Source organism: Eubalaena glacialis, chromosome 19 (assembly GCF_028564815.1).
Source record: "Eubalaena glacialis isolate mEubGla1 chromosome 19, mEubGla1.1.hap2.+ XY, whole genome shotgun sequence".
Taxonomy (NCBI): domain Eukaryota; kingdom Metazoa; phylum Chordata; class Mammalia; order Artiodactyla; family Balaenidae; genus Eubalaena; species Eubalaena glacialis.
Window position 1 is genome coordinate 2421250 of NC_083734.1, and position 17722 is coordinate 2438971.

At 43.9% G+C, this 17722-nt stretch overlaps 1 protein-coding gene across 5 annotated transcripts in view; it reads left to right on the forward strand.

The window, feature by feature from the left end:
- PRPSAP2 (phosphoribosyl pyrophosphate synthetase associated protein 2) overlaps window positions 1–14109 on the forward strand; it is a 34461-nt gene extending 20352 nt beyond the window's left edge. For 3 of the 5 annotated variants that reach the window (XM_061177030.1, XM_061177026.1, XM_061177027.1), the window contains 5 exons: window positions 804–859; window positions 5904–6052; window positions 7899–7969; window positions 9141–9287; window positions 13441–14108. In XM_061177030.1, coding sequence (XP_061033013.1) covers window positions 804–859; window positions 5904–6052; window positions 7899–7969; window positions 9141–9287; window positions 13441–13599 — 582 coding nt within the window. In that variant the 3' untranslated portion in view covers window positions 13600–14108. Of the gene's footprint in view, window positions 1–803; window positions 860–5903; window positions 6053–7898; window positions 7970–9140; window positions 9288–13440 lie in introns of all 5 variants that reach the window. The other 2 variants (XM_061177028.1, XM_061177029.1) reach the window with 2 other exon arrangements.
- Window positions 14110–17722: the final 3613 nt, after the last annotated feature.

Consider the following 17722-nt stretch of genomic DNA (forward strand, 5'->3'; position numbering starts at 1 on the left):
TCACTGATCTAGCATAATTGTGAGAAATCAGTGGGGATATATTTGAATGAAGCAGTATAATTTAATGAAATGATTAGATTTTAAGAACATAATTTGAAAATATTGCCAAGATGAAATCAGAAACAACAGACTACTGCTCAGCTTAAAAGCAGCTCTGTCTTCTGAACTCTCAGAAGCTGGTGATGGGTGTACCTTCACCTGTAATTATCCTAGTACAGATCACTTCAGATGTTTAAAGTAAAGGACCCCAAAGTAGACTGATGTTTTGCTTATTTTCTTAAGGGCTCTTAATATCTTTATGAAACAGTACTAGGCGGGCTGATTCCTTTAACAAATTGGTTTCTTCATTATGCTGTGACGGAGACACATTAAGTAGTCATTTGTTTGGACCGCACTTATTTGGAATTCAACAGGTGCCTTGAATTCAGGTTCGATGAACATCATCCTTGCCCTGTGAAATTACATGTGACTGGGATTCATGAGAGGCCTTCCTGTTGACTTTATAAAAACATCTTTGCTGCCACATAGATATGAGCTAATTACTGATTAACCCTACTTTTTTCTTAAAATAGGTCTATGAGAGTCATGCCTTGATAATAATTTTTTTTATTCCTAGGTAGGCGTTTCTTCATCTTCTAAAGAGGAAATTTACTTTGAACTTTTCTGTCTTTTTGGAAAACTTTGAAGTGACCAGATGACGTTTTTGAGTCTGTTGGAATGTTCATTTTTATCAATTACCGGGTATTGGTGTGAATAGCCTTGTGGAGACATGGCAGTAACCCCCACCCTCTCCTCTGTCACAGATCCCGGATTACAGAAATGCAGTGATCGTGGCCAAGTCTCCAGCCTCGGCTAAGAGGTAGGTGGGAGCTCACGACTGCTCCGCCGAGCCACACCCAGGGGTCCCAGCCCCGTCGAATCCCAGGTGTTCTGGATTCTATCTCAGCCGTTCCCACTGTGTCTCTTATTTTTTATCCTGTGAACTGATAGTTTAAAAGATTGTCTGCTGACTCCATGTATTAAGTGATGATTTATTTTCCTCCCTTTTTTCCAGTCCCAGTCTGTGACTACCATCACATTTCTTAACAGAAGCTGTCCAGGACTGGGGAATCCCAGCCCAGTGCTTAGGCCGCTGCTTGTTGTTCATCTTCACATCTGCCCTTTAAAATACCAGTGAATGTATTTTGAGGTTGTTTACTGCCTTTTATTCAGAGAACTCAGTAATTTATTAACAGAATTGTACCCAGCCGAGAGGCTGGATTGGTATCTGTTAAAAGGTGACATTTTACAGAATTTACAGACACTACAAGGTGTGCAAATGGGGCAGTGCTGAGAGTTACATGTAACCTGGAGTAACTGATGAGTCAGGGATACAGAACCTAAAGTTGTGTTTGAATTGAAAGGGTTTCACACACAGACATGCCTTGGAGATAGTGTGTTGGGTTCCACACCTCTGCCAAAGCCAATATCACAGTAAAGTGAGTCACATGGATTTTTGGTTTCCCACTGCCTATAAAATTTATGTTTATACTATACTGTAGTCTGTTACATGTGCAATAGCATTATGTATTAGAAAACATTGTACATACCTTAATTTAAAAATACTTTATTGCTAAAAAATGCTAACCATCATCTGAGCCTTCAGCGAGTTGTAATCTTTTTGCATCAAAGATCAGTGCCCGGGGCTTCCCTGGTGACACAGTGGTTGAGAATCTGCCTGCCAATGCAGGGGACACGGGTTCGAGCCCTGGTCTGGGAAGATCCCACATGCCGCAGAGCAACTAGGCCCGTGCGCCACAACTACTGAGCCTGCGCGTCTGGAGCCTGTGCTCTGTAACAAGAGAGGCCCTGATAGTGAGAGGCCCGCGCACCACGATGAAGAGTGGCCCCCGCTCACCGCAACTAGAGAAAGCCCTCACACAGAAACGAAGACCCAACACAGCCAAAAATTAATTAATTAATTAATTAATTATTTTAAAAAAAGGAATAAAGAATAAATTAAAAAAAAAAAAAATTCGCCCCCTGAGACTCTCCCTCTTTTCCTTACGTAAAAATATTCACACACACACACAAAGATACACTTTTCTGGATCAGGTTATGCAGTACAGCTCTGCTCCTGTGAAATCTGTTGTCTTTTCCTTGGAAATATAAATTAGATTCACTGTAGGAAGTGCCAGACCAGTAGACGTTTCTTTATGTGCATTTGAGATTTTTTCAAAACCACAGAAGACTTAACTGCATGTGCTGTGTAATGACATCTTCTACTGAGGGAGGAAAGTGTAACTTCATAAGAAAGTAATTTGCAATGGATGTAGCATCAATTTAAATTTCTTGAACTGATTGCAGACACTGTGACAAAACTCTCCTTGGTCGTGGAGTGCAGACGGGAAACCTGGCACAGGGGAGATTCTGTTCCACCAGGGAGCACAGTCGTACCTTTAAGTGCCTCCCTGTGGCATTGCAATGCCTTGGCTGTGTCTAGTGCAGGTGGTCCTGATGATGGGGTTCTGTTAAATCCCTAATTTATGACCACAGCCCTTGTTTTTGTTTCTTTTTAGCTGTTCTTGTGGGCTGTAAGGAACTTGTTTTGAATTTTTGATGTTTGAAAACCAAGGTTGGGAGAACTTGTTGGATCTTTAAGCACTTGAACATTTTTTTGTGCACTAGGTGCTGAAGATGGAAAAAAGAGTAAGACCTCAGTGGTGAATTCTACCAAACATTTACGGGGGAAATAATGCTAACTGTACATAAACTCTTCCAGAAAATTGAAGAACTAGTACTTCCCAGCTCACTTTATGAGGCATTCATTACCCTGATAGCAAAGCCAGACACAGACATTACAAGAAAAAAAAAACAGATCAATATTCCTCATGAACCTAGGTATAAAAATTCTAAGCAACATTTTAGCAAATTTAAGCTAACAATATATAAAAAGGATAATACATCCCGACCATTTAGGAATAAACTAAAAAAGAAAAACCATATGATTATCTATGTAGGTGCAAAAAGCATTTGATAAAATTCAATTTCTCTTCCTGATTATAACTTTAAGCAAACTAGGAATAGAAGGGAACTTCCTCATCTGGTAAATGGTATCTATGAAAAACCTACAGCTAACATCACACTTACTGTGAAAGACTGATTGCTTTCCCCTAAGATCAGGAGCAAGAAGAGGATGTCTGCTTTCCCTACTTCTACTCAACATTGTATACTGGAGCTTCTGGATAGTGCAATTAAAAAAAAAGAAAAGAAAAGGAATCCAGTGTGAAAAAGAAGAAGCAAAACTATCCTAATTTGCAAGTGGCATGATTATTTATGTAGAAAAATCTGATGAAATCTATAAAGATGCTGTTAGTACTAATAAGTCAGTTTAGCAAAGTTGCAGGATATACGATCACTGTCCAAAAATCAGTTGTCTTTCTGTATACTAGCAATGAACAATTGGAAACTGAAATGAAAAATAAAACCAAATAGCATCAAACTAAGTGAAACACTTAGGGATAAACCTAAGATGTTCAAGACTTGCACACTGAAAAATATAAAACATTGCCTAGGGAAATTAAAGACCTAATAAATGAATGGAGAAATATACTGTGTTTGTGGCTTGAAAGACTCAATATGGTTAAGATAGCGTATCTCCTCCCTACATTGGTCTGTAGAATTGACACCATCCCAATCAAAATGTCAGCAGGCTTTTTTTTATAGAATTTGACAAGCTGATTCCAAAATTCATATGGACATGCAACGAAACTAGAATAATGTCCACCCCCTCCCAAAAAAAAAAAAACTTTGAAAAAGGAGAACAAAGTTTGGAGATCTAACACTACCTGAATTCAAGACCTATTATAAAGCTAAAGCAATCGTGATTGTGTGGTATTGGAATAAAGATAGAAAAATAGGTCAGTGGAACAGAATAGAGTCCAAAAATAGACCCACAGGTATCTGGAAGACTGATTTTCGGCAGATGTGCAAAGGCAATTTAATGGGGAAAGGCTAGTCTTTTTAACAAATGAAAAGTGTTGGAATAATCGGATGTTTGTGTGCAAAATAATGAATTTTGAGCCATATCTCACATCATTTTTAAAAATCAACTTCAAATGAATCATATACCTAAATGTAAAACCTGAAAGTATAAAACTTCTAGAGGCAAACAGAGGAAAAAAAATCCTTGTGACCTTGGTTTAGGTAAAGATTTCTTAAATATGACACTAAAAGCCCAATTGATAGGAAAAAATTGTTAAATTGGATGTCATGAAAATTAAAACTGCTCTTCAGAAGACATCATTAAGAGAATAACAGGAGAAAGCGCAGATTGGGAGGGAATATTTGTGAAGCATGTGTCTGATGAAGGACTTAAATTCAGAATATATAAAGAATTCTCCAGACTTACTAAGAGAACTAAAAACCCAACTAAAAAATTGGCAAAAGAGAAACAGACCCTTTACCAAAGCATATATATAGGTGGCAGATAAGCGCCATTTGTCATGAGGGGTCAATGCAAACTGACACCACAGTGACCCACTGCATACCGCTGGGATGGGTGCATTGAAACGGCTGACAGCGGCCCGGCTGGCGAGGACGTGGAAGAGCCGAGTGCGCACACATGGCTTGTGGGAGTGTGACAGCCACTTTGGGAAACGGTAACGTGTGATCCAGTCACACCAAGGGAAAAGGAAACATGAGTCCAGACAGATTTGTACACGAGTGTTCACAACGGTTTTGTAACAACTCATGACTGGACACAACTCAAAAGTCTATCCAGGGACTTCCCTGGTGGCGCAGTGGTTAAGAATCCGCCTGCCAATGCAGGGGACACAGATTCGAGCCCCGGTCAGGGAACTAAGATCCCACATGCTGTGGGGTAACTAAGCCCATGTGCTACAACTGCTGAGCTCAATGAGAGAGCCCACGTGCCGCAAACTACAGAGCTCACGCCCTCTGGAGCCCGCGCACCACAACTAGAGAAAGAAAACCCACACGCCACTACTAGAGAGAAGCCCATGCCCTGCAAAGAAAGATCCCGCATGCCTCAGTGAAGATCCCGCATTCTGCAACGACGAAGACCCGATGCAGCCAAAAAATAAATGAAATAAATAAATAAACAATAAATCTTAAAAAAAAAAAAAAAGTCCATCCACAAGTAACTGGGCAAATAGTGATAGACGCACAGCATGGACTGTTTACTCGGCGACATGAGGGACGCTCTCCTGATGGACGTGCGATGTGGCGACTCTCCAAACCGCTACGCCGAGCGAACAAAGTAAGACAAAAGAGGACTACAGACTCCGATGCCACGTACGACACTCTAGAAAAGGTAGAACTGTGGTGATAGAAAGCAGCTCACTGGTAGCTGGTGCTGGAAGGAGAAGTTGCAGAGGGGCACAGGTGACGTTTGGCGGGGGTAGATACTTTCACTGACTTGGTTGTGCTGACAGTTGTACGGGTATAGAAATACATCTGAGCTTATGAAATCATACGGTTTAAGTGTGTACAGTGTCTCGTATCTCAGTTACACAACAAAACCTTGATGCTTCATACTCTGATGAGTAGTTAGTGCACTTTGTATCATGTGGTTGGTTCTCACTGTTAACTAGGTAGATAGGTAGAATTAATTAACAATTCCAAGCGAGGAAACGGAGGCTTAGAGGAGGTGAACTAACTTATAACTTACACGGGCTCACTCGCTGGCCGAGTGCACACCAGGCCCAGCTGCCAGGGGGATGTGTGGTCACGTGGGGTCTCCACACTTTGTCTTGGATTCTGAGAGTCTAAGATTATTTCATTCTCCTTTCTCATTAACCCTTTTGGAAACTACCTTTTTAAAGTTCCCGTGATGTTTCTCCGTAGATGTTATCAGAAACCAGCTTTGCATGATTGTGAACGGGTCTCCTGCTCTCCTCCAGGGCACAGTCTTTTGCTGAGCGCCTGCGACTGGGCATCGCGGTGATTCACGGAGAAGCGCAGGACGCCGAGTCCGACCTGGTGGATGGGCGGCATTCCCCCCCCATGGTCAGGAGCGCCGCCGCCATCCACCCCAGCCTGGAGATCCCCAGTAAGTGTGCCGCCCCCGGTCGCTTTCCTCTGTGATTTTAAGGCTGACTTAATTTTTTTTTCGAATGTGAAGTACTACTGCTCTTTTTGTTTTTTAAATTGGCAAAAACTGATACCTTTCGTGGCCTGGCTGTGACAAGTGCACTTCTGGTGGCCTCTTAGAAGCAGTCTGTCTGGTCATACCAAGACTTATGCACATGCTCAGTTTAGACGCATCTGTGGCACGTCAGGGATTTCACGTGTGCATTCAGTAACATGTCCTAGAGTAGAGTAAAGTTTAGCACAAGCAGAAAGCTTTTGGTGCACAAGTTATTCACTGTAGTGTTATTTCTAATGCAAAATATTGGAAAAGTCTAAATGGTTCACCAGAGGGCTGGGCTTGGTGAGGAATGTCATATCAGCACAACTCATTATGAAGCCCTTTGAGATAATTAAGACTCTGGAAACAAGAGAAAAATCTATGGAATGTATGTGAATAAGGCAGAATACAAGAGTGTAGGCCCGTCTTTTGCCCGGGCCAGGAGGGAATATGAAGGATGAACGTGGTTGTGACTGGGTGGTAGAGTTATGCATGAATTTGTTTTTGTTTTTAAGAAACTTCCCTCAAGCTTTAATATCATCTTTTCAGTTAAAAAAAAATACTGCTTTTGTTTGAGTCTGCGGGGGAGAAAAGACTTTTCCTCTACCCTCTGTAGCTTCAGTGCTCAGGAGGCTGCAAATAAAACTGACAAAAGACAGATCAAGAAGAGAAAAGATAGATTTTAAGAGGAGGTTGGAATTCGGGGCTTGTATATGGTCTTCATAGGGGAAGGGGAGCGGAGGAAGGGCGCTGATGGGAGGGCCAGTGGCTCGTAGGGAGGATTGATGGGAGACAGGACGGTGTGTGACAGTGTCTGTGTAGGAGTGGTGCCGCCTTCTGGTCTGGGTGATGAGAGCCAGTCTTCTGCGGTTGTTGCTGGGAGGGGGTTTAGGACAACTGAATTCTTTTGAGTTCTTTTGTGGAGCTCTGCTTTTAGGCAGATAAGGGACTTCAGGAATTCAAATGCCTTCAGCTTAAAATAATTTTCATGCCACTGTGGTGTATTCTGGACCCCCTCGGGTTCTCACTTTGCCTAGGAGTTTGCTCATTTATAAACAAAAAACCTCAGAGAAGGAAATACAGTCCTGGGATGGCCATGAAGGAGCGAGATTGCAGCTGGGCCTTGTGGATCCCAGTTAGCTGAGGTGGAGGCTGAAGGCATTCAGGCATGGGTTCAACTGGGAACAGGATGGCAGAGGCAAGGGCTGGGCTTTGTGTGTGGCCGTGGGTGGCCCGGAAGGACACCACGCTGACCACCGAAGCTCCCTGGAGGGAAGACATGGGGGTCAGGTGGCGGCAGAACGCTGCTGAGGGCGGTGAGCCCCTTGTGTTGTTTTTGCTCTTTGGGGTCCTTTGCACTTGAGGGTCAGCTTATTTCTGCAAAAAAAGAGGTTGGGATTCTGACGGGGTGCATGGAGTCTCTAGATCACTCGGGGAGCATTGCCGTCTTAACAGTACTAAGTCTTCCTGTCCGATCTGGATGCCTTTTATTTCTTTTTCTTGCCTGACTGCCCTGGCTAGCACATCTGGTGCTCTGTTGAATAGCAGTGGTGAAAGTGGGCATCCTTGTCTTGTCCCTGATGTTAGGGGAAAGGTCTTTCATCACGTATGACGTTAGCAGTGATTTTTCCATAGTTGCCCTTTATCGGGTGGGGGAAGCTCCCTTCTGTTGCTGGTCTCTTGGGCCTCTGTCATGAGACAGTAACTTGCTAAGGCCTCGGCTTGGCTCTTAACCGAGAAACGTGTGTGCGTGTTTTGTCCTGGGCAGTGCTGATCCCCAAGGAGAAGCCCCCGATCACAGTGGTCGGTGACGTGGGAGGAAGGACCGCCGTCATTGTGGTACGCAGGCCTCTCTTCCTGTCGCTCTGTCGCGCTTGCCGCTGGTGCTTTGCTGACTGGCTTGCCAGTCATGCTGGGGACGGTGCCAGGTAGGTCTCACGGGCGCCTTGTGCTGAATGTCTACTTTGGTCCAAAAACTGAGACTCGCCAGGTGACCCACAGCTTCTGTCCGGCTTGCCTACAAATCCGAGGCTCCCAGGACCCCCCTGGACTGGAGCATTTGCTAGAGCAGCTCACAGAACTCAGAGAGACACTTAGGTTCACCAGTTCATTAAAGGATGTGACAGAGGACACAGATGAGCAGCCAGATGGAGAGAGAGAGGCACGGGGCAAGGCCGGGGAGGGTCCACGTGGAGTTGGGGTGCATCACCCACTCGGTGTGGAATGTTCACACACCTGGTTCGCTCCCCGAACCCCGTGCTACTGGGATGTTATGGGGGCTTCTTCCTGGAGGCCTGATGGATCATTAACCCCATTTCCAGCCCCCTCCCCTCTCTGGAGGAGTTGGGGCTGGCCGTGCGGGTGCTGCAAATTCCAAGCTTCCCAGCTCTTTCTGGTGACCGGTGCCCATCCAGGAGCCTGCCCGGCATCGCCTCATCAGGACAAGAGGTTCCTCTAGTGCCCTTCCCGCTAAAACATGTAAAAGGGCTTTAGAAGAGACCAATGTATATATTTTCTATTATCTCATACTGGGAGTCTGTGAGATTAGAAACCACTGGACTCTGAGTATTTTGTTAAAATAATAATTATTATTATTTTTCCCCTTATAAAAATATATGGAAGAAACACATTTCGCATCCACCCAGTGCAGAAAATTTAGAAAATAAGGAAAAGTAGCAAGAAAAGAGGAGGGAACCACCTAGAGTCAAAAGCATCTTCTAACAGGTGCTTTACTATGCATTAAAAAAATCTAGGGTGAGTATTTCTGGAGCACCTGCCTGGTGGGGTGTAGCTCTAGACGGTAGGGATAGAGAACTGTAGGCCCAGGGCACCTGTCCTGCGCTGTGGGAGGCCCGGAGGGAATGCAGCGGGAGCCCGGTGACCTCGCTGTCTGGACACGTCAACGTGGACAGCAGGTGTGTCACAGTAGAATTAGTCCAGCCTTTTTCCCCATGGTCTAGACCCACCTTTACAAAAGTGTTCATGTCTTTTGCTGACTCTGTAATGCCAGGACGACATTATTGATGATGTGGACAGCTTCCTCGCTGCAGCAGAGACCCTGAAGGAAAGGGGTGCGTATAAGATCTTCGTGATGGCGACTCACGGCTTGTTATCCTCCGACGCCCCTCGACTGATCGAGGAATCTGCCATCGATGAGGTAACAGAGCCGGGCTGAGTGTGGGCACAGCTGCCTGGTGCCCGTGCCCGTCCCGACCTGTGGTCACGGGAGCAGGTGGAGAGTGAGCTGCCCTGTAGTTAAGAGTGTTTTCTGTTTGCGTGTCACAGCCTGCAGCCTTTGTGTTCTGCCTGTGGCAGCGGGTGATAGTTTTAGTGCCTCTCGTAAGTGGAGCCCCTGGCCCTGACGGCACTGCCTAATGCTGGGCACATGCCGTCCCTGAGCTCCGGCACAGCCCTGCAGGGAGAGTGAGAGCTTGTGCACCAGAACAGTTCAGTGACTTCTTAAGGTCAGGCAGCTATGAGCCCCAGCTCGTAGGGTTGAGACCCTAGTTTACCCGATGCTAAAGCCCAGCTCTCTCCCTGGTACAGACGCCGTGGCATGACGTCGGGAGAGGAAGGCACACGGGGCCACCTTCCTAAACTGCCTGCAGCTCCCAGAGTGGCTGAAGTGAGGCCGGCCAGGTTTCCTTGCCCTCCTTTGTCCACCCCTCATTCCAAGGGCCAGCTAGCTGTGGGGGTTGATTGTGTGAATCACGTTTTTATTATCTTTTAAGAAGCAGAAATGCTGTCTCCTGTATATTCTTGGGTATTGAATCTTCAATTAGTCGGACTCCTTTTACTTTTCTGAGGCCCACACTTTTCCTCTTCAGCAGCCGCTCTCCCTGAGCCTGGCCCGATGCTCATCATCTCTGATGGGTTCAGGATGCTTTAGCACAGAGAGAAAGCCAGGCTCGCACGGCTCAGCTCGATCCGGCCTCCTTTCTCTGCTGCACGAAACACACATAAAGCGGGAAGACTTCAGGCCCACGGCAGTGCTCACTGGTCTGTCCGCGTGGCGCTAGGCGGGGTTCTCGCGGGTGCTGTGTGTGGGCAGGTTGGCAAGAGCGTGTGGGGGACTGCTGCAGCCAGGCCCTCGGAACAGAGTGGACTTTGGAGAGGACACATGAAGCCCCAGACGCGGAGGTCGCACATCCTAGGCCAGCAGGGGGGCTCTTCGGGGGCCATGAGGGCTCAGTCACAGATACCCATACCGGGGAGTCGGGTCAGTAACTGATGGATAAGCTGGGTTCCATATAAACCTGTAGACAAAGCACGGTTGCCCAGTAGATGATAAAGCTATGAACAATGTAAAAGTAACAGCAGGATCGACAGGGTGGGAGGGGGGAGAAGTGGAGAGAGGCTGATTTCCCTGTCTTTCAGAAGAGGAGCCAGTAAGGAGGGCTTGGAGTTGATAAATCAAGATTTGAAGTGTTTTTCTTTTTGTTTTTTTAATTAAAAGTAGTTAAATGAAACGTCCAGAATAGGCCTCTATAAAGTCAATAGATTGGTGGTTGCCAGGGTTTGAGGAAGGGTGAAATGAGGAGTGGCCGAACGGGGTACAGCGGTTCTTTTGGGGGAGATACTAATCACAACTCTGAGTATCCTGAGAGTCATTGAATTGTATGCTTTAAATGGGCACGTTGTACAGTGTGTGAATTACATCACCGTAAAGCTGTTACTTTTACAAGTGGTTAGAATACATTTGGAAAATTCATTCCCGACTGAGGGTGGCTATCTAGTGAGAAAACTGACCCTCCACGGTGACCAGGTGGTTCACTCCCTCCTGGGGGCACTGTCCCCGAGCCATTGGGCTCAGAGCAGGTGCAGCCCTGCCTGGGGTCGCCCTTCACACTGATGCCGTGTGGATGGGGCAGAAAATTCTGTTGTTTGATACCAGTGGGTAGGTGTTTTTCCTTTGGGAACTGTTCTTTTACAGGTCATGAGACTTACATGACCCTTCATGTTCCCATTTTTGCCTTAGTTACCAGGAAGATCAAACAGAAAAGGAGTCACACAGTAGTTACGATGGGCTAGGTTTTCATGGCCCTGCTGCTGGTTCTCAATGATTACTGATCGTCCGTCTGTTTCAACAATCTCATGGTGTATGTACATTTTTGTGGGGTTTTTTTTTGTTTTTTTTTAATTTATTTTTGGCTGTGTTGGGTCCTCGTTTCTGCGCGAGGGCTTTCTCTATTTGCGGCAAGTGGGGGCCACTCTTCATCGCGGTGCGCGGGCCTCTCACTGTCGCGGCCTCTCTTGTTGCGGAGCACAGGCTCCAGACGCGCAGGCTCAGTAGTTGTGGCTCACGGGCCTAGCCGCTCCGTGGCATGTGGGATCTTCCCGGACTGGGGCACGAACCCGTATCCCCTGCATTGGCAGTCGGATTCCTAACCACTGCGCCACCAGGGAAGCCCCTGTATGTACGTTTTTTATTATAAGCTGTCTTGAGGCTTATTTTGGAAGTAGGGAGTATGTATTATAAATAATAACTTTAAAAATATTCCCATCTATTTTTTTAAGAAGGCTGAGTATTTTTTTTTTCCATTTGTAGCTGTTGAAAAATGCTTGTTTCTTCTTTTTTGACTTCCATCAAATCTTTTTAAAATAACAGCTTTATTGACATATACAGTAGTCCCCCCTTATCCACAGGGGATACCTTCCAAGACCCCCCCAGTGGATGCCTGAAACCGTGCACAGATAGTACTAAACCCTATGTACAGTCTGTTTTTTCCTGTACATACATACCTATGATAAAGTTTAACTTATTAATTAAGCACAGTAAGAAATTAACAGTAATAACTAATAATAAAATAGAACAATTATGGCAGTATACCTTATTGTGCAAATTTAATGCCTTTTTCATCTTAACTAAGCACTTTCACACACTGTGTCCGCAACTTTTGCAATTTGATATGTGACAGCAAAACTAGCATGAATTTCTGTTTCCTTCTTCACAAGTTTACGGATGGACGATTCATTCTTACCATAGATCTTAGCAATCTCAGCACCCAGTTTTCTTTCCTTGCAATCTCAGCACCCAGTTTTCTTTCCTTAAGTTGAGAACTTTTGCCTTTTCGCTTAAAGGAAGCACTTCACAGCTTCTCTTTAGTATATCTGAATTGCCAGCCTCACTACTTTTGTAAAATTAAGTAAAATAAGGATCACTTGGACACAAGCACTGTGGTCTGATACCCGAGATGGCTGCTGAGTGACTAACGGGCGGGATCTGCTGGACAAAGGGACGATTCACATCCCGGACGGAGTGAGACGGCCAAAGAGTTCATCACACTACTCAGAACAGTGCACAATTTTAAACGTATAAATTATTTATTTCTGCAATTTTCCATTTAGTATTTTCAGAGTGAGGTTGACCGTGGGTAACTGAAACTGTGGAAAGTGAAACCTCGGATGGGGGCTGTGGGGGATGTCTGTAATTCACATGCCATATGATTCACCCATTTAAAGTGTATACTTCAGTAGTTTTTAGTATATTCACAGAATTGTGCAACCATTACCACAGTCACTTCTAGAACATTTTCATCCCCCCACAAAGAAACTCCATACCCATTATCAGTCACTCCCCATTTCTTCTCAATCCACTCAGCTTTAGGCAACCAGTAATCTGCTTTCTATCTCTGCAATAGGTTTATCTAATCTGGCCATGTTATATAAATGGAATCATATAATATGTGGCCTTTTATCTCTGGCTTCTTTCACTTAGCATAATGTTTTTTGCAAGTTCATCCATGTTGTAGCAGGTGTCAGTACTTCATTCCTTTTTATTGCCATGTAGTATTTCACTGTATGCGTGTAATTTTTTTGCTCTCTGTTCATAATTTGGGTTGATTCCACTCTGACTGTTGTGAATAATGCTGTTATGAGCACTCATGTACATGTTTTCAAATGGAGATGTTTTCATTTCTCTTGGGTGTCTACCTAGGAGGAGAATTGCTGGGTCACACGGTAACTCTATGTTTAACCTTTTGAGGAACCTCCAGACTGTTTTCCAACGCAGCCGAACCAGTTTGCGTTCCCACCAGCAGTGAATGAGGGTTCCAGTTTCTCCATGTCCTTGCCAGCACTTGCTGTTATCTGTCTTTTTGCCTGTAGCTGTCATAGTGGGTGTAAGGTTTTCAAACCTTAACCTCAGATACAGGTAGCATTCACACTGACTGAAAACATTGCTGAAGGCACAGTAGACCCACAGTCCTCCTGTAAACAGAACTTCAGAGATGTGAGAATATATCAGATTTTCAGGTCAAGCCAGGAAGCTACTTGGTTTTATGATCTCTTGTTTTTCTCTTGATTTGCAGGTGGTGGTTACCAATACAATTCCACATGAAATCCAGAAGCTCCAGTGCCCCAAAATTAAAACTGTGGATATAAGCATGATCCTTTCAGAAGCCATCCGTCGGATTCACAATGGGGAGTCCATGTCCTACCTTTTCAGAAACATAGGTTTAGATGACTGAGCAGCTTTCCTTTCTTAAAACTCTCGAGGGCCAAACTGGAATAGTAAGAATAGGCACCGTGAGGCGCATGCCTGGCTGATGTGTTTCACAGGGACCGTCTGTGTCTTGTTCCTTCCTTTTGTTAATTCCTGTGAAGATAGACCAATTTCTTAAGTCCATTTGGGTGTTTGTGAGTTTATGGGGGCAGTTTTTATAAAAGAAAAACTATATTCTCCTCTCAAATAAAATAAGACCTGGTTGTGTTCAGTTTACCTGTTGAAAAAATAGCTTGGAAAAAAGATTTTAAGCTCACAAACAACCTTTTCCCAAAGTTGCTGGAGCCCAGGTGCTTTAAAAAGTTAATAAAGTAAAATGATATACTGTATGATACTGCAGGTGAAAAGCCAAAAAGATTATGCTGTGAAGTCCACTAAATTACATTTTTAGAAATGCTTTTATAGACATGCATATAGAATATGTGACCGTTATTTATTTTCTGCAACAAAAGAAGGAATAAAAACTGTATTTGTGTGTGTGTTTTTTTTTTTAACTTTGTGTTTTGGCAATTGTTTTATAACTAAAATAAAATGAGAGCTGAATGTACATGCTGTGGATGTTGAAATGTTCACCAGCTTGTTGAGATTTCCGCAGCTTTGGGGTGATACAGTCGTCTCTTCGGGATGTAATCTTCCCTGTTCTGTTTGTCCAGGACCCTGCACGTTCTCGACGCGTAGTCACTTGACTGCAGCAGGAGAGGAATTGGAACACCAGCTGTGAGCCACTGGGGCAGGTCAGGAGTTGGCGTGAGCTGCCATCTGCATCTTGGCGTGGCTCCTTGGCGTGGCATCTTTGTTCTGCTCCTTGTTTAAACAAAATGCAGCACTGCATGCTCTGGAAAATGAGATGCTGGCGGGGAGGGGGTTACAGAGGGCAAGCGACGTGACCCTTGTCAGTGTCAAGCATCTAATATTGTCTGTCAGTTCAGAGCTCAAAACTCTACCTTAGAGTTTATCAGGCTGGGAGACACTGGGGTCCCATGAGTTATGCCACTAAGGTCATGTAATGGCAGTCCCCTCCAATTCATGCAGGAAAGAATTAAGACTTTCTTATAAAGAAAAAGATTACTTTTTCTTCCAAAAAACCTTAAACCTTTGCTTTCTGAGTGCATGCTCAGAAAAGACCTGAGAAAGCCTTTAAGCTCGCACCTCTGGCTGCCCTTGAGGTTCTGTGTAAGCAAGAAGTGAGGGCCAAGGCCGGGTTGTAAATTTTCTGGCAAAGTGTTGAAGGCAGGCCCCAGGACACACAGCCCATCTACAGACTGGGAGAGTTGTTCTCTCTCTCTCTCTCTTTTTTTTTTTTTTTTTTGGTTTCAGGGTTTTATGGAAGTGTGTGATGACTCACTAGCTGACTGTCCAGAGATTTCAGTTGCCACAGACGACAAAGAGTACAGACTTTACAAAATCAGTTGAGAAAAGCCACTACGCAAACAAACCCTGTGGAGGGAGGAGACTCTGATTTCCAGACTTTCACATTATAATATTTAAAATACCAGTTTTCAACAACAAGAAAAAATTCCGAGGCATATAAAGAAACAAGAAGGTTGGGCCCATACACAGGGTCTTCCTTGAGGAAGCTCAGACTTTAGACCTACTAGACAAAGACTTGGAAGTCATCTATTTTAAACATGCTCAAGAGCTAAAGGAAATCATGGGAATTATGTCTCACCAAATGGAGAATATCAATAAGGAGAGAGAAATAATAAAAATGAACCAGACAGAGAGGATTTGAGGAAGATGGTGGAGTAGGAAGCACCAGGAATCTGTCTCTCCACCTGGACAGTTGCAGTGGCAAATACATCTGATGATTTTGGAATTCTGGAGTCTGTTGAAGGTTTGCAATTTCCAGGGGAAGTGTTGGACAGTAGATGATAGCTAATTTTGGTCAAAACCAGCTCTTAGTACAGTTGGAGATACCCAGCCCCCACTCCCAGCCCTGTGGCAGGCAGCTCTGCACACGTTCCTGGAGCAGTCTGTACCAGCTTGTGGGAGCCAGGATAGGCAAAAAGGCCCCCTCCTCCAGATAGCAGGGATCTGTGCTCTGATAGCTGATACCGGCTTCTGATCAAAGAAGTGCAAAGAGGCTGGTAGCCATTGTTACTTCACCTCCCCTATTGTTGCAAGCTCCTCCTCCTCCAGCTGAAGAAGGAATAGTGCCTAACTCATGCTATGAGGCCAGCATTACCCTACTACAAAAAACAAAGACATTACAAGAAAAATAAAGCAAAGTCCAATATCTCAAGAACATAGGTGCAAAGATCCTCAACAAAATATTAGCAGAACAATTCCAACAATGTATAAAAAGAATTATGCATAACCAAGTGGGTATATCCCAGATATGCAAGGCTGTCTCAACACTTGAAAATCAACTCGTGTAATCCATCACATCAACAGACTAAAAAAAGAAAAATTACATGATTATATCAATTGATGCAGAAAAATCATCTGACAAAATCCAACATCCATTCATGATAAAAACTGAGTGACATAGGAGTAGAGAGGGAATTTCCTCATCTTGTTAAAGAATATCTTCAAACAACCTACAGTGAACATCATACTTAATGGTGAGAAACAAGAAGCTTTCCCACTAAGATCAGAAATAAGGCAAGGATGTCTCCTCTCATCACTCATTTTCAACATTGTACTGGAAAGCCAAGTTAATGCAATAAGACAAGGATTTAAAAGGTACACAAATTGGGAAGGAAGAAATAAAACTGCTTTGTTCTCAGATAATATCATCAATGTAGAAAATCTGAAAGAGTAACAATGCCTCCACCCCAACTCGGAACTAGTAAGTGATTATAGTTAGATTGCAGGATACAAAGTCAATTGGTTTTCTATATACCAGCAATGAACAAGTGGAATTTGAAAATAAAAATACAATACCATATACATTAGCACCACAAATATGACATACTTAGGTATAAATCTAACAAAACATGTATAAGATCTATATAAGGAAAACTGCAAAACTCTGATGAAAATTCAAAGAACTAAATAAATGGAGAGATAGTCCATATTCATGGAGAGGAAGACTAATTGTCAAGATGTCAGTTCTTTCGAACTTGATCTAAAGATTCAGTGCAATCCCAGGGACTTCCCTGGTGGTGCAGTTGTTAAGAATCCAACTACCAGTACAGGGGACACGGGTTCAAGCCCTGGTCTAGGAAGATCCCACATGCCGCAGAGCAACTAAGCCCATGCGCCCCACTTACTGAGCCTGTGCTCTAGAGCCATGAGCTACAACTACTGAAGCCCGCACACCTAGAGCCCATGCTCTGCAACAGAGAGAAGCCACCGCAATGAGAAGCCCACGCACCGCAACGAAGTGTAGCTCCTGCTCGCCACAACTAGAGAAAGCCCGTACGCAGCAACAAAGACCCAGTGCAGCCAAAAGTAAATAAATAAATAAAAAGATTCAATGCGATCCCAATCAAAATCCCACCAAGTTATTATGTGGATTTTGAAAAACTGATCCTAAAGTTTACATGGAGAGATAAAAGACTCAGGATCACCAATACAATATTGAAGGAGAAGAGCAAGGTTGGAGTATTCACACTACCCCACTTCAAGACAACTCTAAAACTACCATAATCACAAGTGTGGTATTGTTGAAAGAAAAGACATATAGACCAATTGAACAGAATAGAGAGCACCCAGAAATAGACCCACATACATATAGTCAACCAGTCTTTGACAAAGGAGCAAAGGCAACATAGTGGACCAAAAATAATTTTTTCAACAAGTAGTACTTGAATAGCTGGATATTCACATGGAAAAAAAAAATGAATGTAGACTTAAGTGTAAAAGTCAAAAACATAAAACTCCTAGAAGAAAACCTAGATGACCTTGGTACGGCAGTGACTTTTTAGATATGACACCAAAGGGATGGTCCATGATAGAAATAATTGGTAAACTGGAATTAACTAAAATTAAAAACTTTTGCTCTGTGAAATGCACTGTTAAGAGAGTGAAAGACAAGCCACAGACAGGGAGAAAAATCTTTGGAAAACACTTATAAAGGACTGGTAAAAACAGTTAAATCTCAATAATAAGAAAACAATAACCTGATTAAAAATTGGGCTGAA